The sequence below is a fragment of the Rhinolophus ferrumequinum genome, chromosome 24 (assembly GCF_004115265.2).
Source record: "Rhinolophus ferrumequinum isolate MPI-CBG mRhiFer1 chromosome 24, mRhiFer1_v1.p, whole genome shotgun sequence".
Classification (NCBI taxonomy): domain Eukaryota; kingdom Metazoa; phylum Chordata; class Mammalia; order Chiroptera; family Rhinolophidae; genus Rhinolophus; species Rhinolophus ferrumequinum.
Window position 1 is genome coordinate 14,775,733 of NC_046307.1, and position 22,781 is coordinate 14,798,513.

General features: G+C 41.1%; 2 protein-coding genes across 3 annotated transcripts; both read left to right on the forward strand.

Moving 5' to 3' along the window:
- The first annotated feature begins 200 nt into the window (after positions 1-200).
- On the forward strand, positions 201-10,183 carry PURA (purine rich element binding protein A). Of its 2 annotated transcripts, none has more exons than XM_033096881.1 (2): positions 201-589; positions 6,291-10,183. In XM_033096881.1, exon 2 carries the CDS (start codon positions 6,435-6,437, stop codon positions 7,398-7,400), a length of 966 nt encoding a protein of 321 aa, XP_032952772.1. In that variant the 5' UTR covers positions 201-589; positions 6,291-6,434; the 3' UTR covers positions 7,401-10,183. The 2 variants fall into 2 exon arrangements, with proteins under 2 accessions (XP_032952772.1, XP_032952773.1); XM_033096882.1 differs by lacking the exon at positions 201-589 and adding an exon at positions 5,621-5,777.
- Positions 10,184-16,655: 6,472 nt separating this feature from the next.
- Positions 16,656-21,086, forward strand: IGIP (IgA inducing protein). Its single transcript, XM_033096883.1, has one exon. The coding sequence runs from the start codon at positions 20,748-20,750 to the stop codon at positions 20,907-20,909; it is 162 nt and encodes a 53-aa protein (XP_032952774.1). The 5' UTR covers positions 16,656-20,747; the 3' UTR covers positions 20,910-21,086.
- The last annotated feature ends 1,695 nt before the right edge of the window (positions 21,087-22,781 follow it).

A 22,781-nucleotide genomic window follows, 5' to 3' on the forward strand; every position in this document is an offset into this window, starting at 1 on the left:
GGAGAGGACGCGCGCACGCGCGAGATGGGGGCGGAGGGAGCGCGCTCGGCGGCCGCCGCCGCGGCAACTGAAACGGAGGGACGCGAGGGCGGAGGGCGCGAGCCACGGAGGGAGGGTGGGGGGGAAAATGGTGGGTAGCGCTGAGCGCGCGCTGACGTCGCCCGGAGTCACGCACGGAGCGCCGGGTTACGCGCCGACGTCTGGCTGCCACGACTTGCCGTCTGCGGCGGCGACGGTGGCGGCGAGCGGATCCCGCAGGGGAAGGAGGAGGAGGAGGGAGAGCCAAAGGGGCTGTGAGTGAGCGGGAGAAGCAGGGGGTGAGCGGGGCTTGCCCGCGGGAGGGAGAACGAGCGAGAGCCGAGCCAGCCATCGGAGCCGCCTCCTCCTCCTCCCCTCGGCGTCCCGCCCCCGCCTGCCAGCCCGCCCTCCTCCCTCTTCAGCCAGCAGAGCCCGAGTGAGGCGCAGCTCGGCTCGCGCCGCTGTCCAGGACAGGTGTGCGCGCGCGCGCCCTCCTCCCCTCCCCCCTTCCTCGCGCCTGCCCAGCGCGCGCCCTCCCTCACCTGCGGCAGGACAGCGCCCGCCCGCCCGGGTAAGCCCCTCGCGACCTTCCCTGCTGCCACTGCCACAGCTTCAGGTGCCGCCCACCCCGTCCCCTCTAATTGCCCTCTTACGCCCCAGGAGTAATTACTGTATCATTGTAGACATCCCCGCACTCCCTCCGGGGACCCTGGCAGTGCAGTAACGCCCCCCCACCCCGTAGCGCACGAACAGACGAACTCCCTCCCACCTCCAAATAAGAACAAAATCACACGCCCCTTAAAAAAAAAAAAGATAATTCTACCTCCGCAGGCGCTGGAGACCACCAGTGGTGCCGTTTGTTTAGCAATCCCTAAGCCTCATTTCCCCTGGCCACCTTCGCCAGGGGCCTGGGACAGTGCGCCAAACGTGGCCGACACTCCCTGCACAGCAACCCTGGCAGGAGGGGAGAGGAAGGAGGATTCTAGACTCCACTACCAACCCCTTCTCTCCTGTGTTCAACCCCCCGCCCCTCCCGCAATGCATATACCCGCCCAGGATGCTTTGTAAAAATAAAAAATAATACATTGATGCTGACATCGCAGATGAAGCCAGGCCCAAGGATGGGTGGCCTGGACAAGGCATTTTTGCCGCCCCACAGAGCTAGGTCAGCTCAACAGCCTCCTCTGCCTTTGTCCGGGGGCAAAAGGAATGGATGCGAAGCTAGATGGGGCTTCCCGTTAAGCGATAGTGGGCCCCAGAGGTGGCTGAAATGTCTGTAGGGGAAGGGACCCCCCACAAATACATCTGCTTTGAGCCTGAACTTGGATTAAAAAAAGGCCCAAGAGTCCGACTGGGGCAACTTTTTTTGGTTCGTTGCTGTCTACCCCTGAATAAATGCCACGTTCATTTCCGCTGTCTCTGCGGGACCCTCTTGAGGGTTCTAATTTTCGTTCTTATCTGGACCCTTTAACGTTTCTGTCGGGCCGGGCGCTTTTGGACAGCTTTTTGCAGCGGCGTCTATGTTTGTGTCCTGTGTCCTTGGAAGGGAGGTCCCAGTGCTTTACAATAGGCTGAATTTGGTTTGACATCTTTTGGTAGACTGTCAGAGGAGAAAAGGAATTTTTTGATGACTTCAAGACCCCCCTGTTCCCCACCCAAACTGACGTTTGCGAATTGCGGCTTTGAAAATTAGAGTGTTGACTCGAGTGTGGAGAGAGTTGCTGATTTCATTCCTTTGGGTACTAGTAAAACCATTTAAGTATCAGCCGGAAGAGAAAAAACTATTGACATTTGCATCGGTTCGCTTTGGACCTTTGGGGTACATAAAATGTCGGGTTTTCTGAATCTTTTATTGAATTTAGAATGTGTACTACGTTTATTTAACTCTTCTACAAATGCTTAAAATGAAAACATTTTGTGAAATGCGAGGATTCTATCACATGAATTATTCTCTTCAGATTTTAAATGTTTAATTCATATCTTTAACCCTAAACATTAAAATAGCATTGAGGAAGCATAATTTAAAAGATTAGGTGAGCTATAGAAAGGGGATATGCTGTTTAAAAAATGATTTGTGAAATATTATTACTATTAGTCTTTGTTGTTGTTAAATGTTAAGATTTACTTGAGACTTTCCCTTAATTTTCCTGGTAGATAGCCATGAGAAGAAAGGGGTAATTCCTCCACTTTGAACAATTGCAGTATTACATTCCAGTTAGTTTTAATGATTTGGATATTGAAGATAATTGTCTGTCTGGTTTAAGACAAGCATTTAACCTAAGCAGCACTAGAAAACACAAGTTCTAATGTTCTTGCTTCTCTTTTATTTTGGAAATCTGCGATTTTGTGAAATGTTATCAGCATATTGTTTCTGTTGGGAACACTATAATCAAAAGGGTTTATTATTACCCAGAGGTAGATTTCCTCTCTCCAAGATTATTTTATAAATGTGTGTGCTAATTTTTACTTTTAAAAACCAAAGCTGAATTAGATTGTTTCAGAATCACCTGTAGTACAGGCTGAGGAAAATTGAGGCGTTTTTCCTTCTTGTTCTGGCTAATGTCTGTTTCACTTGCGAACAATTTTTTGTTGGTAAGAGCTTGTTAAAGACATAGAGATAATGGGATTAACAATAAAGCAATCTCTGTTCTCTTCAAATTGTGTGTGTAGTGTTAATAAAAGAGCACAAGAAATCTAGAGACATTTATCATGTTTAAAAATGTAAGCAAACTTTGAGGAGAAAGGGAATATTTTATTTTTCATTAATACGAATATTTTGCTGCATATTAATATTTTTCGTTTTCTCTTCGTGTTTTCTACATTGTATTGAAATTTTACATTTAATTTTACAACTGTTTGTTTTAAAATAATATATTCAAACAGCTAGACACTAGAACTGGCATTTCATTTACCAGGTTAGTATATTGTTTAGGAAGTTAACAAACGGTTGGAAGTTATTTTAAATCCACAAATTTTCTAATGGATTTTCAATGTTAGGATGCAAATCTAACTTTGAAATTCTATTTAGTGTTCTAAACTTTTTGTTTTAAGACTTTCTCTGAGTCAATATTCATTCTTCTCAGACTGCCTTTTAAGGCTCTTGTATTCTATAGTCTAGGGAAATCTGCCTTTCACCCCTGCCCCCAGTCTGACCAAAAGCCCAGATTTACAGGCTTATCCTGAAATTAACTCTCTTGTTTAACAATGTACTAAATGTTCAATTTATAATTGGATTATTTTGGTAAAGGTATTATTAGCCTTGTTTGCTTTTTAGATACATTTAAAAAGTAGGGCAGGGTCTGGTATATAATGGCAGAAATTTTATACATATATAATAAATAGCATGAAATAAGTAAGTACATCTTTATATAGAGATCCAGGTCTCTCGTTTGCTGATTTGAGCTTAAAATTCCCAGTTTAAGTGTGATACTTAACTTGTGTTTTGTCTAGAAACTTCATCAGTTGCCTCTGTACTGGGGAACTAAGAACTCGGTTCCTGGTGACACTTTTTCCAGAAAAATCAGCATTCCCAAATTAAAACCGCTTCAGAACCCCTGGACATAATCATTTGGACAGAGTGCAAGAAATTTAGACTCCAATGTTGGTCCTAGAAAGCGGGCAGTTTAAAGCCCTAGTTTTCTGTCCTGGGGGAAGCGATCATTAGCAAGGAAGAATGGCAGGGACCAGCAGGCGCTGCCCCCACATCGCAATCCCATTGGCCTTGTGGCTGCTTTGAGCTCTCCTGAGGGGGCAGAGGCTTGGTTCGGCGCAAGGTAAACCCTTGAGGAAGAGCAGCGGCTTTTCTAGATCGGACTTCACCAGATCTTAGCCTCATCTTACAAGTGGGACCGTAATACCGTGCCGGGTTCTGTGCGGAGACCCTGCTACTCAGCCTTTGCGTCCCTGTTTAGGGCCAGGGTCTATCCAGGGTCCTGATCGCTACTGCGCGAGCCTGGAGGAGCCGCCGCTTCTTTTACACATGTATTTTTTGTGTGATGGGAAGTGCGCCAACAGTTCCTAAGTCTCCTTACCGACAGAGTTGGGGACAGGGGAGGGAGTGCAGAACAGTCAGCACGGAAAGGGTACTACGCCGTACTGGAGGATGCCCCCAAACTAAAGGGAAGTTCTTTATGGAGCTCAAAGCCGGATTTCTACCTCTGAGTGGGCCTTCCCTTCAGGGAGTCATTTCGGGGACCACTGGACAGGTGGGTGGTTGTGGAGTTGGCTCACAGGACTACCCTAGTTTGCTCTGTGGTGGCCAGCGTGCTTTGCCATGATTCTTCCTCTTTAACGGGAGGAGCAAACGTCAGCCCAGTGCTGAAGTAGCTAATGCTGGGTAGAATGGGGCCCTTGCAAAGAGAAAAAGGAAGCTATGACTACTTAGCAGGCAGGTTCGCCCAGGATGTGAAGGGATGTATTAGGGGACTTGAAGGGCCCAGATATTGACAAGGCTTATGCCCTGGACTGGTCTGGGTTTCTTGATCACTAGTCCTCTCTTTACTCCTCTCTTTTCCAGGAAGCTTGGGCAACCATGTACTCAGCTGTCTCTGGGGCTAAGAGTGAGGGAGGCAAGTATCCTTACTTTGGAGGGTGGGGGGTGAAGGATGTTCAATGGGAATGGAACGCGTAGATGGGATAGGCATACTCTTCTCAGGACACAGGTAGCAATCCATGCTTGAGCAAGTCAGGAATTGGGCTGTAAGGTCTGTATCCTCTGAGTACCCTGTAGAAGGTGATGGGGACAGTGTAGGGGCATTGGCAGGGGGTCCCTTGGAGATAGGCCTTAGCTATCCCACAGTTGCTAGAACTGCAGACTGCAGCGAGGGAGTATGAGCATTTGCTACATATCTGCGAGAGGGAAAATAGGCCCTAGATTATGCCTCAAATCTAGGAAAAGAGGTATCAGTTATTTCTGTGACCAGAGACACCCCCTTTAGCTGTCACTATCCAAGACTCATTGGTTAACTAATGGTCAGTAACCTAGCTGTCTGCCTAAAAACCAGCGATCATCTAATGTTTTACTTTTTAAGAGTTGGGGGCTCTCTTTGACACTTAGGAGTTTCTGGAAGGAGGGGTAAAAGGGACGAGTGAACCTGCGTTAATGAATCCCGTAAGGAACTGCGTTTCCCAGGAAATTCCTGGCATTTTTAGCTCGTGAATATCCTAAAGCCTGCTTGGTTTTCTCCTCCATTCTGGGTCCTTCCAGAGAGGAAGAAGAGTGGGCTAGGGGCTGAAGGCTCGGCAGGGCCTGGTTCATCCGCAGAGCTGGCCGGCTACCCAGGCTGGGCTCAGCCCTGAGCAGGGTGCCCCCCTTCCCCAAATCTCGGAAGGAGGAGGGGGAGGCAAGCAGGCAGTCTTGGTCCCAAAGGAGGCTGGTTGAAGGTTTTTGGGTGAGTGTGGGGTTTCTTTTTGATTGTTGTTTGGGGGGGGAGGGCAGAGCCAATGGGAATAGGCACTGCGGGCACCCCGGCCCTAGTGCGGCTGCTGTCCTCTGCTCAGCTCCCCCCCGCCGGTGAGTGAGCCCGCCCGACTGTGCGGGGCTGCGGTTGGGGGGAGGGGGGAGCGGGATCATCTGAGGCCAGAGCCGCTGCGCGGGGAGGGGGAGCGGCGGGAGCGAGGGGAGGGACGGGCTAGGTGTCTGCTGCTCCGCGCCACTGCTGCCGGCGCCCCGACCTCATCCCCGGCAGCCCCTTCTGCAGCTAAGGGTTACTGCCGCACCACCTCTCTTCCTCACCCGCCTCTGCGGCCAGGGCTCTGCGGTAGGAGACAGCCCAGGCGGGTGTGGGCCGGTCTGGGTTTGGGTCTAGGTCTAGCTGGGGCCCACAGGGGAGGGGGTGGCTGTGACTCGGTTTCCCTCTCTGCAGCGTGCTCGCTGCGCTGCGCAGGCCCCTGCCTCCACATTCTTTGGGGTCACTGGAAAGCAGAGCTCAGGCCCGCTCCCTGTGCTTAGTGTGGCAGTCCTCTTCTTACCCCTAGTACCCCAACTCCCCGGGCCGAGGCCGCCCAGGGTCTGGCCAACAGCGACAGCCACAGTGGTGGTGGCGGCAGCAGCTGCGACGCGGCGCGTCCTGGCCCCCCCCCCAAGCCAGGGGTGTGGGGTGAGGGCCGGGGGTGGGCGCCGCCTGGTGGGCGGGTGGACGGGGGCTGGCAGCGGGGAAGGGGCGCGGGTCACGTGCCGCGGGCGGGTGGGCGCGTACAGTAGGGCGCCCTGCTACTGTACTGGGGAGTCAGTGCCCTGTTACCGGGTCTCGTCTGTCTCGTCTCTCCCGCAGATCTCGCGAGAGTGGCTGACTGGCTGTGGGGGTTGCGGCGGCAGCAGGCGGAGCCGGGGAGGGAAAGCAGCGGCGGCTGAGGCGACTGAGGCGGCGGCGGGCGGAGCGGCAGGCGGCGGCGGCGCGGCGGCGGAGCGCAGCATCATGGCGGACCGAGACAGCGGCAGCGAGCAGGGTGGTGCAGCGCTGGGCTCGGGCGGCTCCCTGGGGCACCCGGGCTCAGGCTCGGGCTCCGGCGGGGGCGGTGGTGGCGGCGGGGGCGGCGGCAGTGGCGGCGGCGGTGGCGGGGCCCCGGGGGGGCTGCAGCACGAGACGCAGGAGCTGGCCTCCAAGCGGGTGGACATCCAGAACAAGCGCTTCTACCTGGACGTGAAGCAGAACGCCAAGGGCCGCTTCCTGAAGATCGCTGAGGTGGGCGCGGGCGGCAACAAGAGCCGCCTCACTCTCTCTATGTCAGTGGCCGTGGAGTTCCGCGACTACCTGGGAGACTTCATCGAGCACTACGCGCAGCTGGGCCCCAGCCAGCCGCCCGACCTGGCCCAGGCGCAGGACGAGCCGCGCCGGGCGCTCAAAAGCGAGTTCCTGGTGCGCGAGAACCGCAAGTACTACATGGATCTCAAGGAGAACCAGCGTGGCCGCTTCCTGCGCATCCGCCAGACGGTCAACCGGGGGCCCGGCCTGGGCTCCACGCAGGGCCAGACCATTGCGCTGCCCGCACAGGGGCTCATCGAGTTCCGCGACGCTCTGGCCAAGCTCATCGACGACTACGGAGTGGAGGAGGAGCCGGCCGAGCTGCCCGAGGGCACCTCCTTGACTGTGGACAACAAGCGCTTCTTTTTCGATGTGGGCTCCAACAAGTACGGCGTGTTTATGCGAGTGAGCGAGGTGAAGCCCACCTACCGCAACTCCATCACCGTGCCCTACAAGGTGTGGGCCAAGTTCGGACACACCTTCTGCAAGTACTCGGAGGAGATGAAGAAGATTCAAGAGAAGCAGAGGGAGAAGCGGGCTGCCTGTGAGCAGCTCCACCAGCAACAGCAGCAGCAGCAGGAGGAGACCGCCGCTGCCACCCTGCTGCTGCAGGGTGAGGAAGAAGGGGAAGAAGATTGATCAAACTGAATGGAAAATACCCACACACACATGCATACGCACACACATACACACACACAGCCACACACAGAGAAAATATACTGTAAAGAAAGAGAAAATAAAAAGTTAAAAAGTAAAAGAAAAAAAAAAAAAAAAACTTAACTCCAAGGGAGCACCACCCACAGAACCTCCACCAACTGACAGTTTCTCTTCTTGACTTGCCACCCATCGCTGGATGTTGTCCACTTTATCCACCATATAAAACAGTAAGCAGCTGCTAAAACAAAAAACAAAAAAAATACAAAAAGTAATAACATTATATGAACTGTGTTTCCTACTTGATTAAAAAATATAAAGAACTGAGTGTTTATTTCCCTAATTAACCAAGAACTTTTGTACACGTTTAAGCTATTATTATTAAAAGTGTTTGCAAAATGGTCAAGATTATAATATTGCTGAATTATATAAAAGTCCTTTTCATGTTGAGCTAACATTTGACTTTAGCACAAAAAAGAGATATTTTAGAACACGTAAAATAATATTTTTAGTTTTTCTCATTTTGTTACCAAATTTCAAACCTTACATGGAGGTTATTATAGTATATTTGACACCCTATATACCTGTGATTAGAGATGTGTATATATATGAGGGCTAGGCATGCTGTGTGTCTGAGCTTTGTCTAAATGTTATGCAGAAGTTTGTAGAGTTAAAGGTACGTAGGTTTAATTCATGCAAGGTAAACAATAAGTGCTCTCTTTTATACAATATGCATTGCATCTGGACCTTAAACATATAAAAATGGTCAGTGAAACTTCTGTGAACATGAAGAAATTATTAAAAAAGGCATTTAAATGAAATTTGCTAAGTTGTGATTTTTATGGTTGGAACCAAAGTTATTCAAATAGCAAAAGGAAAAAGAAAGAGAGAAAAAGGAAATCTCCCATAATATTTTTCTGCATCTGTTTGCTTTGACTGAGTAGGCGTTTTGTCATTATTGTGTATATGAGATGTACTTGTATCGTTCATAATATATTTTTTTTATTATGTGTAGAAAGATTTTAAGAACTTAACTAACGTGCAGCAATTTCCAGTGAACCTGTACTTGGACATCAGGTAGTGAGTCTATTTGTGGTCACTAGCACTGTCTCCTAAACTTGTAAGAGGTCTGAAGCTATCCTTTGATTTTTGCCAGTGCTATTAACTTATGTAGACCTGTTAAAAAGCAGAGCAACACAATTATAGTTATCCTACTGAGCCATGGATTCTGAGTTTCATTTTAAAAGAGAAAGCCAAGTTAAGCTGGTGTATGTAAAGGATTTCCATGTAGCTGTGGTGCTAGTTATTACTGGCTACATTATATGCTAAGTGTATTTGTGTTCCCCAAGTGTTCAAGCCGCCTGTTAAAAGTATATTCTATAATTCATATTTTCAAGGTGTAGGGTATGGAAATGCAAAGCTTAGGAGAGCACTTTACCAAGCAGGTGTCCTCCAAACTGAAATTGTTTATAACGATTGTCTTTTACAGGTTTTCATTTAAGGATGTTTGTGTGCTTTTAATTGACAACTAACTTCTTGCTGCTGTATAGTAAAATATTAATATATTTTTATCATTAAACTGCTGCATGACTATCATCTTTGAGTGAAGATAAAATGTTATAAAAAAAGATGCCTTAAACAGTACATTTTGGTTTGGAATTCTGTAGAAAGTATTTTGGTTTAAAAAAAAACGGATCTTGTCTGACAGAGAGTTCTGGGGATGGAATTGTTTCTTGGCAAATCCAGCTATATAGATCTAACTGCTGTATGTAGGAGACACCACCTGTAGGAGCTGGAAGGTGTCAGTGCTGCTCACATTGTAAAGCATTGGCCTAGGAAGGTGAAACAGTTGTCTTTTTTGAAGGATTTTTTTTTTCTTTCTGCTGGTTCTTTGGGTTTGATTTGATATTTTTAAGCTCCCTGGTTGAGTGTGTTGTCTTTGTTTTTGAGATCTACTGTATGTGTCGAGTAACAAGCTATTTCCATTGTACTGTGCATTTTCCCATTAAATTGTTTGCTTTTAATATTCATACAATGTTAAATATGAGGTGACCGTACAATAGTTAGGAGTTTCTTTACTTACAAAATCACTGGAAATGATTAAATTGCTTTTCCCCTTTCCCCAAGGTGCATTTTTCTTATTTCCATATAGTAAAGTTGAGCTTTTACAGTGCATAATGTGACATTTGGAATGCTTATCAACTGCATGTAAACATTAATAACCTGCACTTTTTTGTCTTAAGGTTTGTTGAGCTATTTTGTTCACTGTACTTTAACTGTGATATGGAAAAGACTGCATTCTCTGTGCTGTTACTAGTTAGGAAAGAGAATTGCTTTGATTTTGTCTCTTGTTTACTATAGCTTCTTAAAGTTAAGCCTTGTACTACAGGTTGTTGGAGTACTCCTAGATCAGTGTTTCATAGTAGCCAGCAATAAGTAGTGCAAGTCAACAAAAACACAGCAAACTTAGGCAAAGTGTCCTTTCTTTGAGATGCGAGTTCTTTCATGAGGTTTTCTTTAGGGTCAGAGTTACCTAAAGTGAAGCCTTTCTTATCTATAGACTTCAGATTCTGCTTGGAATCCTACCGGATCAAGAAGCACATGTATTGTGCAATTGTCTTTACACTATAACAGTTAAACACAATCTTACTAAGATTTTGAAACCATTGTCTGATTTATGGTCAGTGGGTTTAAAAAGAAATCCATGTGCAGATCTTTTAAGACGTTAAGAGATGATCATAGAAAAGACTAAGTGACTGTAAAGATGCTCTTTTTTGCATCTCACTTTACCTCCCCAAGCACCCTCCCTATCTTCCCTTCTCCCCTTTCCTGTTTTCATCCTTTCCCCACCCTGTGCCCCCAGGTGCTCGGTACTTTACCAAGGTTCTATATCTCAGTGTTTTATGTTGGAGTTTTTCCTTGTTTTTATTTTACTAGTTGGTAAACCCTGTTTGTGCTGAAACAAAAAAGGAAATGGTTGGTATATTTGACCATATGTGTTATTCATAGAAGACAGTATGATCAAATGTGCCAAAAACAAGCAAACAAAACTTAATTCCTGAGAAGTATGCCTTATTTTTAATGATCTGCTTTGTCTTACAATTAAGGTTAAACTATTATTTGCCTAAGTATAAAAGAAAACTTGAAATGCATTGCAATATTGACGTTCTTTAAAATGAGAGACACTGTCAAGTAATTTAATCTAGAGATCAGCCACCAGATTTAAAATGTCCATATATATGTGTGTGTGTTTGGTGGTGGTGGTGGTGGTGGTGTTTTTTTTTTTTTTTTTTTTAAATCACCAAATCTTTTTTAAGCTACTTTTTATTTGTGCCTCCTATTTATCATGCTGATGTTAGAAGCAACAGTCATCCAGCCACAGAGGGAGCTCAAGTTAACTAACCAGAACTGTAGAAATCATTATACATGCCTTTGACAACAAAGGAAGTTTATAAGAAAAGCCATGTCGGCTTTTCCTCCACTAGATACAGATTGGAGGTAGATGAATATTTGCCAAATGGGGAAGAAAAAAAAAACGAAGAAAAACAATGCAAGTCAGGAAAGACAGACTTTTCCAGCTTCTCAAAAGCCATGGAGAGTAGAAACCAAAACCAACAGGGAAAATAAAAAACCTTGAAAGTCTCACTTTCTAGTTGTCCCATGCAGGGGTTGAAATTTGAGTCAAAGTGGAAAAATATATCAATGTTGTTTTTAGGTCTTCACATCTGGAGATGCGTAACTATTCCAATTTGATTTTTCAGGTAACGGAGAAAGCTGCTAGTAATTTTAACCCCTGCTTCAAGGAGACAGATAATTTCATTTGGGAGCAAATACTTATTGCCTTGAAAAATAGCACTGTAATAGCCTATGATAATTAGTTGTAGAATAACCTTTATCCCTTTTAAACTATGCAAATTATTAAATAAGTGTAAATTAGGACTCAATTAAAGATAGTTGATTATATTGCAATCAGATGGCATTCACAAACTTAACTGGAGCATATACAGATAAAATCTATTAGTCAAGAGTTTTGTATGCTAAAAGAAAAATATAATTTAGCTACCTATTCTAAAAATGGTGAATATTATTAATATTGTATAATAGGACTGGGAAGACTGCCTCCTTTTTTGAAGAGAGAGAGATTAAGGATTTTTATAATTGTTTTTCATCAAATTTTAATATTTTTGTCAAATTTTTAGGTATTTAATTTGTAAAACAGTTTGCTTTGTACTGGCATACAGAATATAGGGTATTGATTTTAAACTTTTGAAGCCAAGTGATCAAGTACATTTGTAATAAAAGTCAATGGATCTATATCAGTTGTACTCACTGTTTTCATTTCTTATTATAGGAATGCTATACTCTTCTGCAGGAAAACTAAATTTGGGTGGAAGGGAGGGAAAAAAATAAGTTCGTTGATAATGAGAATCTGGGTGGGTACAATGGCCCAAGCACTTTACACAATCTTTAAGTCAGTTAAGATTTGGTATATTTAAAAAGGTGCTTATGTCAATTTTTTTCTTCCAGTTTTTTTTTTTTAATGGAACTTGATGTTTGTGGGGTTATCTCATTCACTGTTTCTGTTCTTCAACATTTTGCATTTGGCGCTGTTGAAACTTTCTAAACTAACACGTTTCTTTTGTGACACTTTGGATTATCTGCCAGCCATGGTGATCCCACCATGGTGACCCCACCATGGGCATGATTATTTTTATCTCCCTCAAATGGTTTACCCTCTCTTCTTCAGTTTTCCCACTCATTTTTCGTACTGCTTACACACGCACACACACACATACACACATTTCCAGATGATTTTAAAATGGGGATCTGAAATTGTTTGCTCTGGTGGCTTTCATAGCACCACAATTCGCTTTATTATACATGTGAACATATTTTTAAGATTTTTTTTTCCCAAAAAAAAAGAGATAACCAAATCTAACGACTTTTTCCCTTTTCAGAGTCTTTTTCAATATCAGAATGAGATCTCATTTTCTATGTAAAAGGATGCTAAAACAAGGGAATCTTTAGCAACTTAGGTTTGGAACAATTGGTGATAACTCTGAGTATAACATTTATAATTGATTATCCCCTCAATTTGAATATCTTAATAATTTGGAGATATATACATACTTCTCCATGAGAGTGGAATGAATAGAGAAGAGAATTTATTGGAATTGCTTAATTCACTGAAATTGTGCAAAGTTATCAAAGTTGAACCATTTTTAAATCAGACATTATATATCATATTTCTGGGGTTTTTTTCATTGCAAGTTAACCATATAGGCCATTCATAATAAAGTGCACTATAAAACTAAAGTGATCACTGCTATTAAAATTACTGTTTTCACAGAGCAGCATTAATTACTATAAATTTAGAGTATATTTTTAAGAACAGCTTATTTTAATAATTGAGGAGTTATTGATCCTAAAACAAAACCTAAATTTAAGGCCTTGGCCATTTGACAGGCTCTTTTTAAACATAAACTTAATTATCATGGGCTAAGTGAAAATTATCTAAACTAGAATAAGCACGAGTCAGGTAGAATTTCATGATGCCAGAACAACCAAATGAAAAGTGAAAGATATGATTGGTTTCAAGCCAACAGTTTCAACTGTTAAACTACTAGGTTTTGATGTTGAATGGTGTAGGCCAATTTTTGTCTTTGGGAAAGTTGAGTTAGTATGGCAAATCACTTGTTAAAAACGTTTTTCTTAAAAAACAATTTCATAGCTACTCATTTATTTTTATTTTGTCCCCATATTACGTTTGGTATTTATTTATTTTCCCTAATGTTCTTTGCTTTTGTGGAAAATTGTCTTGTTTGATAGGTGGAAACGTGGTGGTGATACTCTATGTAAAATAAAATGACTTCTTATAGACCAGAAATATTTTACTCATTTTGGAATCACAGGATTTTTGTGTTTTCATAAATACATACCTTGTTTCAATGATTAGTAGTTTGCTTATTAATTAAATTTTTGTAGCATTTCATGGGAAAATTTTAAGCTAAAGAGTTTAATTTTCTTGATTTAGGATGTACTTTAATAATTCAAGAGGCTTCCAAGTTCAAGGACAGAACCTTTATATTCTAGAATTTTGAGAAATGTGGAAATACTCTTGTTAGCATGTGTTTTGGTCTAAATTAGATTAATGCAGAAGGATCCTAAGAGTACTTAAGAAAAGACGTCCTTATTATGAAGTGGCAAATTTATGGGACAGGTGATTTATATATTCACCTCGACTTAGTCAAACAGTGATGAGCTAATGAGTTGAGTCAAACTCCCATTCACCTGGAGTGGATTGGAATTTCCAGTGCAGGTAGTTGTTAGTGGCATTTGACCTACGTCCCTGCCATGTGCGTCTGGTATTTTCTTTTTCCCATCCTCCTTTTTCTTTGTTTCTCTTTCTTTGTTCTTTTCCTTGCCATAAGCCTGTCAGTGGCAATCCCTTTACCCCCTTAAAAAGGAAGGAAAGAAATTGCTGGCTCCTGCCTTAGACCATAGCTAACTGACCCCAGAAGGATTTCTGTATTATGAGGTAATCGGGCAGTTTTTCTGGCTGTTGTTTTCCCCACAGTCTTAAGTTGGCAGTTTAAAGGTCATCAAAATTGTTAAGAAAATTTGTGAACTGAAGAGAGTAAGAAGTATGTGTATTTTAGGTAAGTTACTGGGGGTTGAGACTTACTGGTTTGGAAATTTTAGAGCAGAAAGGGGAGATGTGTTAGTGCATGGGAGTGTGGGGTACATAAGGGAGTGGTTTAGAGGCAAAGTGGGAGAAATTTTTATTGGTGGTAGGAAAAGATACTAAGGTGGAGTCTTAAATGAGAGTGTTTGCTGAGGACAACGAAGTTGATTTTCATAAGGAAGTTTCAATAAAGCCAGAGAAAAACGGGTCTTTTGTTTGTTATGAGAAAACTATTGGTTTGTACCTAGATGACATGATGATGCATGATACAAATCTGTTTTCAGGTTTAGGGTGTTTTTCTGGGCAAATTAAGTAGCACAATTGTAGAATGGCAACTTTTCTGGTCAAGGCAAGTTGGTGCTGGGGACTTAACTATTTTGAAAGAGAGAAGAAAATGTCAAACTTTTCCACAGTTACAATTTTTATCAGAAATATGTATCATATGTACTATCTATTCTCCTTAGCTCATGTTACAATGTAGCTTACCTTGACTTTTCAAAATGGTTCTGAGATCAAAATCATTTGATTTTATAGTCCACAAAGATCCACATTATACCTTGCTTTTACAGAACCTTGAGCCTTTGGTCCACATAAATTTCTTAGAAGAGGGCAATAAACCAGATAAAAACACTTAATTGCAATTTTAGGGTTATCTTTTATTTCTTTTACATTTGCAATCCTAGCAACCATTTAATACTGTGGACCTTATAAGACCCTCAGAATACTATATTTCTGAAATTAGACAACATATCCCAACCCCCCCCCCCCGTAAAACGTGAGTTTCTGTTTGTTTTCCCACTTTCTCTATAACTTTAAAATTATAGAATTCTCAAAAGTTCCATGATGGAAGATGTTAATGATGTAATTTAGTATATATATGTTGGAAGTTCTCATGCCCTTTGAGGATGAATTTATTGTGTTAAGATTTCTGTTCCCAGTATCCCAGGAGCATTTTAAATTATTTAAGATAAAAAATGGCTATAGTATTTTTTAAGTTACATAATTCAAGTATATTTGGATTAACTGTTGTTTTCTAGTTTAGTATGGACTTATTCTCAAGTGATTTTGACAGATTACTTGTATGTTTCATTTTACCCAAATCTATATACGTTAGTGATAAAATCCCTTTAACGATAGCTAAAAAAATGTTTTGATTTTGTATTTGGAAAGTAATTTTTTTTGTCAAATTCATTAACAATAGCAGAATTGTTTTTTATTATAACTTACGTTGTAGAGTTGACAATATGATGTTCACATTTTATTGTGTGTCAGATTTGAAATTATAATAGTTACAAAGTATAACTTGGTTAAGTCAGTCCAGGACCTTCTTAAATAGCCCCCCTCCCATAGGAATTGTTTAAAAAGAAGTGAATTCCCAAACCTGTGTCAAGAACCAGTGATTTAAATGTCTTTGAAAGGCTTCCTTGAGTCTAGTCAATGGAGATAAATGATAGCCCATTTCCATGCTGCATAGTTGTTAGGGTTTATAAAGTCAATATGTAAAAGTGCAGAAGCAGGAAAACCTGTAAAATTGCCTATAAAATTTCTAGTTTTCATTATTTGCACTATTTACCTTTGCACTTGATTTTTTGGAAGTTAAGACTAGTCACTTTCACTTTTGTTTCTAGTCTTTTTAAATTTCTTAGAGTTATGTTTTCAATATCCCACCCAAAGCAAAGCTTATATGCAATTAAATATGCTTTATAAGTCTGAGAAAATATTTCTTAGTGTTAGCTATGTAGAACAAAAATTTGTTTTGATAAAATTTTTAATATGGGCCTTTATTTGCCAATAAAATCCTTTGTAAGTGTGAGCTTTATTAAACTATTGGAACAAAGTGAAAGCTTAGGATAGGAATATGTGTGTGTGTGTGTGTGTACACACACACACACACACACACACATTCATAATGATGTCTTCAAGATCCAACTTCCATCCTGAGATGGACTGGTTTTGGAGTAATTTGTTTTCACTGAAGTCAATGAGATTTTGAGTCTAGCTGAGTATTGGCTTAAAAATCTGAAAGTGAAGTGGGTGGCAAGTGGCAGCTCCCTCTTTCATGTAGTTTTCCATCATGCTCATAGAGTTTCCTCATGGTCTATGTGATATAACTGAAATAATTATATTAAATGAATATTCCTTTTAGGAATACATGGTTGACTCATTTTTTGAGGGGGGGAGGGTGGCAAGGGATAAGAGACTTTATTTTAAATAGAGGCAGTCTTATAACCACAAAATGTGCTCTAGAAAGAATACAACTGAAAGTGTACCTGTGAACATATTTTTTGTCTTAGTGAGATGGTGCAGCACAGTTAGGTTCAGAATTAAAAAAAAAAAGGCTAATAGTTTTGTCAATAGAAAAGAAATGTGTTTTGGCTAAAATTATTTTTTGTAAGTTATTTATCTCATTTTATAATCCCTTTCCGATAGCCATTTAGGCGCTTCATACTTAAAACCAACAAGTGAAAGGCCTGTCTTCAGATCTGGTTTATTTTTGGAATGCTTGAGTGTGTTTCTGGTTGGGGGGGTGGGGGGCCCGGGGTAGTGTTTTAATTATTGACATGCGTTTTTCAGCATGTTTTGCTAGTCATTCTGGATCTTATGTTTGAAAATTGTGTTGAAAATTCAGTGATGTGTTTGAAGTGAGAAAGTCTTCTATGACAGTGTGAATGTGGCTGGACTCTATTGTGGAACCTTGTAGCTTTGTTTTTAATTTGGGTCGAAAATTAAATTTTTATTATTCCGATTTTAGGTTAACCAGTAGAATTGTGCCCGGTAGTTGTCTAAATATGGACCAATTTTGGGAAATGAAGGTTGACAGATGTGTAACTGACTCTAGGTAATCCTTTACTTAAAATAGTAAATTAAAAGCTTACATTGTAAGAGTTGTCTTAAATTTTATGTTGTCAAATCTTTAAATGTGGATGATGATCAGCACTTTATCTATGAATTTCCTTTGGGAAAAGAGAAAAATTTAGTCTCCAAACCTTTTCTCGGAGACTAAATTTATCATATATGGAGAATGAAAAAAATTTAGAAGGTAGCTTTGATTATTTTTTAATGGAGTTTAATAAGCTTAATCAATTATTTTTCCCAGTTTGAAGCACTTATTTCCCAAATGTGAATAAAGGGAAAAGATCAACAATGTGGCCCTCCCCCCTTTTTTTGAGGCCATTTTTAGTTTTCTGTCCACATTTCCCAATCCTGTTATAAAATGAATTACGGGTATCCCTCTAAGTCTCTGTAACCCCTTTTTGGAGTCACAGATACCTTTGATAATCTGATGAAAGTGATGGACCCTCTCCCCAGGAAAAAAAATGCACATACACAGATAATTTTGCATACAACCTCAGGGGCATCACACATCTTCTGAAACCCAAGTTAAGGATCTCTGCTCTAAGTAAACTCTATAGAAAAAATTTTAATGCAATTAATTGATAAAATTAGGAATTAGCTATTGACCTAAAACATTTCAGGTTGGAATTATTGTTAGATGGTGGCCCCTACTAGCAAAATGTGACATTGCAACCAGCTTTGTTAGACATTATAACATCCAGACAGAAAGAAAAAAGAAACAAAGTTCTGAGAGCTGTTTATAAGGAGTCAGGGCATCTCTAGACATGGGAGCCATTCCTGGTTCAAGGCAGGGGTCAGGGTGCCTGACAGTTTCTACTAGCAGGGTCGAGTCTGATAAACCACAATGCTCAGGATGCCATGGGGTTAGCCATTATCTTAACCCCTTTCTCACCAAAAGATTTTAGTTTTGTCTACTGGGAAACAAGATGTCACTAGGGAAAAAAAAAAGTTTGCCTTATAACTTTGCTGGAACACATCAGTTTGGTGATGTATGGGACACCAGTATTATTTTTGAGAAGGTGCATAAAACCAAAGTAAATTATTCTCTATGTAGAACATTATTTACTAGTAACATTTGTTTGGATGTATTAGCTTTGACAATTTTTACCAGTAAATATTGGTCTTATTTAAAACTGGGAATCCAGTTTATAAATAGGATAGTTGGTATAGCTATGCTTTCCCCCATGTAAAGAATAGTTGAAAAATTTATGCATACTTTTTACTTTCCTCTCTTGATGCCATGGATTGTGATGGATGGGCTGGGGGGAGACCTTTGAGTCAACAACTGACAAGATGTCTTCTCCAAATCTAAAAACTGAGAAGCAGCACTTTAAGTCTAACTCTATACCATTTTAGTGCATGTATTAGTTTTTATTAATGATTTTTGGTGCATGCCTTTGGGCTTATTCAAAAGTGTACAATAGGAAAGTGTATTTCCTTTCTTAGAAAGGAGATGTTTTTCTACTTTGCAACATGTGATTACAAAAATCTTCCTCTGTGGGAAGATTAACCATGTATTGAACTACTGAAAAGTATATATTTTTAGATATACAGAAGGAATCTACATGGAGCAGCATTCAGACCTATATAGAAGCCATGGCATTCTGTATAGGACCAAAAAGGAAGTAACATTAAACACTTAAACAGACTTTGTTGGGTAGAAATACCTTTAGATCTTGCATTGACTACAAAAAAGAAAATGCCACAGAAGTTTGCCAAAAACTTTTGTTGTTTGAATTTTCTCTGTCAGTGTATTTAGCCCAAATACAACAGCTTTGGGTTTATACATACGTTAAGAATAAAAAAAAAAACAAAGCTAACTAAATAGATCAGTCTGGTTCTCCAATCCAGCTTGATTGAAATAAGTAAACTAATCACTTGCAACACGAAAAACTGTCCAACTCCTCTAAGGTTTTGACAAAATGACCTTGGCTGATGTGGGAAGACTCCCGCTTTGATTTCTGACCTGACAGTGAAGATTCATGCTTCACCTGATTTCAAACCTGACAGTGTCTGTTTAAGGAGCTATGGTACAGTTTGCTAATTCAATCCCAGATACCTGTTGATTACCTGTGAGATCTAGAGTCCAAAGTAGCCAGCAGCCGTAACCCTGAGTGCTCTGTGCCCATCAGATCTCTTCAAGTAAGCAGAGTTGGGACAGGTCACAGCTCAGATGAGTGCCCTCAGGTGCTGTGGACAGCCCCAGCCTCAAGAATTGTATCTGCTTTCTTGGGAGTCATCACTGAACTAATGTCCCACATGGTGTTACTTACTGTAGTTGCGCTCTCTCGGAGGAGGCCCAGAGCACACATCCTAATTGCTTGAGGTACTCAGAGAGGGGGTGCTAACTCTGATGCCCTGGCCAAATTCCAGTTTAGGGACGCGGGTCTTCTTACCATTCTAATCGGAAATGTGCATCGCTTCCCATTTTCCCAGACCAACCTAGTCTGTTTTTTTGCCCCAGTCCCAAGTCTCTAAGATGCTGGTGTGTATTATATGGGCCAAGTTCATGCCTTATCCTAGTTGCACAAGAGTTTAGGAATGAGTGAGCTTGGTGTGGTGTCAAAGTGCTCTGTAGTTGGAGGGTAAACTCTTGTGATGCTTTGAGGATGAAATCGGTCCTCTTTTAGTATAAGTTGGGGAATGTGCACTGGCCGGAGGCTTCCAGCCATGAGGTGTGAGCTGAAATCTACTTTCCCTCTTTTCTTATAGCATGTTGAGAAAATCTGTTGGGTTTTCAGTAGTCAGGGAAGGCCGGAGTTCTGCAGCTTTAATCTGGGTAACTGAGGCTGGTTTGAGCAAGACTTTGGTTAATTAACTGGGTTCTCAGATGCCACAGACTCCGTGAAAAGTCACCATTATTTTCAATGGTTGTGATAGAATTTCCCCCAGTAGCCATTATTTTAAGATTATATTGCAGAGTTGCTTTATTTGAGCTTTTCGTGTATACACAATCCCAAACTGGAAGAAATTAAAAAAAAAAAAAAAGGAATCCTGCTGTGAAAGGTATATATTACTCTAGATTTTTCTTACTGTAAATATTGTAAGATTGTAATACTGTCGATATTTTATTAACCAACAAATGTTAATCTATGTGAATTCAGACTTATTTTAAATGTGCTTCTTATTTACTGTGTGTGGTCCCTGTTGCTGACAGTATTAAGTTATATTCTGATGTAAGATTAACTTTATTAAAGAATGTAAACATTAATGTTTCCTTATGGGAAAACAAATAAAGTATAAAGAAGACAATTCTTTTCATTAAAATATACTGTGTATTTACACTTGCTAGACCCAGCACCACTTATAAATTTAGTACACTGTTCAGAATTTTAGTTAACACAGCTGACATGGTTGTGCTCTGTTTGAAAGTCTAAAAGTAGGTGTTGTTGGAATATAAACAGTTTGTATTTGTCTGCTGTGAATCATAATCTTGAAGTTTCTAACCAAGTTTGTAAAATTTTTATAGTAAAACATTTTAATGACAATTTAAAAATTTATCTTCTCTAAAGAATGGTCAAAACAATATCCTTTCAGAAATAGAATGTTCTTTAATATCTTTCCAAAATGACTTTGGTTAAATGGACCAGATATGTATTAATTAAAATCTAGGACAAAGTTGTGATATTCTTTGAGTTTACAAGTTAATCCTTATTGGAGATGTGCCAATTATACAGTAGAATATCATTAATTTGCACTGTTTGGGGACCCCATTAAGAATGCTGAATTTTGCCAACTAAGAAGTAAGCAAATGCAATTTAAAAAGTAAATTTGAGCATTCTGTATTAAATATGTGCAGTTATTATCACATGAAGAAGCGCAGTGTGTCAGGCTGTAATATAACCATACTTGCTGTCATGTTCTCCCATCTCAGTGCTGGGAACTCACCATGTGGAAACCAAGCAAATGTGTTGTGCATCAGCCGGCTTGAGTTTGTTCAATATCAAAGCTGAAACTAGCGAGGTCTGCTGTACTGCTTATTGAAGTATTGTGATTCTTTTAGGCATTGATTCTTACAAAATATATACTGTAACAGTATACTTTGTACAGATTTAAATTTTATTTGAAAAAAATGAAATAAAGTAGGCAAAAAAATAAAGATGTTTATTTTTCATGTGACTATACAAACAGATCAGTCTTTTGTTTCAGTGCCTTTGGGGGGGGTCTGGTTGTTCTTATTTTTTTGCTTTGTTTTTTAAATTTTTGATAGATGGAAACCATTTTTAGAACTCAGTAGCATGTATACTTGCCTGATCATTAATTGGCTGCAAGCGTTAAGTGTGCTCTCTCACCCTGGAAAATGATGTTATTTTTTATTTTAAAGCAAATGTGTTTAGTTTTAAAGATTTTATGTGAATGGCTTCCCTATCTTGCTTTTTGAGTCAGTTTTGAAAACTCTGATGGTGTGACAGTTACCTTAGCTATCCCAGTTGAAGAGAAAGAAAAGTTTCCCCATAGATCATGCCTCTTTCCCATGGAAGGTTTTTGTTTTCTGTCAGTTTCAATTTAAAGTTGGTTTGCGGTAGTAGAAGGGTTACAAGAGAGAATATGATAAAAAAGAATCCTCTGCAGATTATAGAGGTTGTGCTTGAAAATAAGATCCTTTCAAAATTGCTTTTCTCGTGAGTGGAGTGATAGACAGTAAATGAAGTTTCCAATAAAATGTGGCACAGAAGTGATCCTTCAGAATAGTTTTAATGGGACCTTCTCATAGAAGATTAGATTATCTAACCAAGAAGAACCATCCCAGTTTGGGCCTGTAGTTCAAAAATCAGTGGAGGCCTCAGGTGTACGATACTTTCCTCGGCCTTCAGAAGTGCAGTTGGAAATTTTATTTGTGGCTTTCTCCTCATTTTATCCTTTCTGGTGCCCTCACTTATCTTTAGGCTGGATATGGGAAGGCTTCGAACAAGTAGTTGCAGGAACAAAGTTCTTGCAAAACTCACACTATGGAAAAATTTTTAATGTTATTTAAATGTGTATGGCAATAGTTATAGTCTAAAAGCCAATGCATAGCCATTGAAGTGTCTCAAGTTCACCGTATCACAGTTCCAGGCTTCCCTGGGTGAATCCCAATAAACTTGTTGTTATTATTTTGTTGTTTTTTTTTTCCTGCTAAAATGTCCCTCCTTTGTACAGCACAGCAGACTAGCTGTTGGCCTACAGCTAGCCACTGGACTAGCTTCCACATCTGACAACTACCAACTCCAATAAAAATAATGCAGAAACTTTGCTATTACATATAAACACTTAAAGCAAAGCTGAGGGTGCCACTGTTTGGGAGAGGTAGGTGGGGTGCTAGGAAACGCTAGTTTTCCTATGTTCTTCAATGCCTCTGATTTGGGGGTAGGGCACAAATGACAGGTGGATACTTCCTGAAGAGGAGACCAGAGATTCCCCTTTTTCCTCAAAGTGGGATCAGACAAGCCCCTGGTCTCTGTCTGAGAGGAGGGCTCTTTGGTACAGGAGCTTGTGGTGGACACTCCAGCCGTCATTTGTAGTAGTAAGTACAGGAAGTGAAAAGCCAGAAGCCAGGCCCCTTTTAACTGTCTCTTGGCCTTAATCTTTTAAAGACTCCACATGGGACTGTGATTATATATACCCTGTGATCATTTGGGAGAACAAGAGGTGAAGTGTTATTGCAGGGCTGCAGGGGAACACCCCAGACTTGGAATAGGTCTGAACTACAGGGCAAGGCTTGCAAGGCCACGGGGACCCCTTACTTAAGAAAGGAGCCCAGCATGTTCAACAGAACTATTGGTGATTTTTATTTAGCTCTTTTCATTTCTAAAGTGATGTAATTGGCAATCTTCCCAACCCTACCT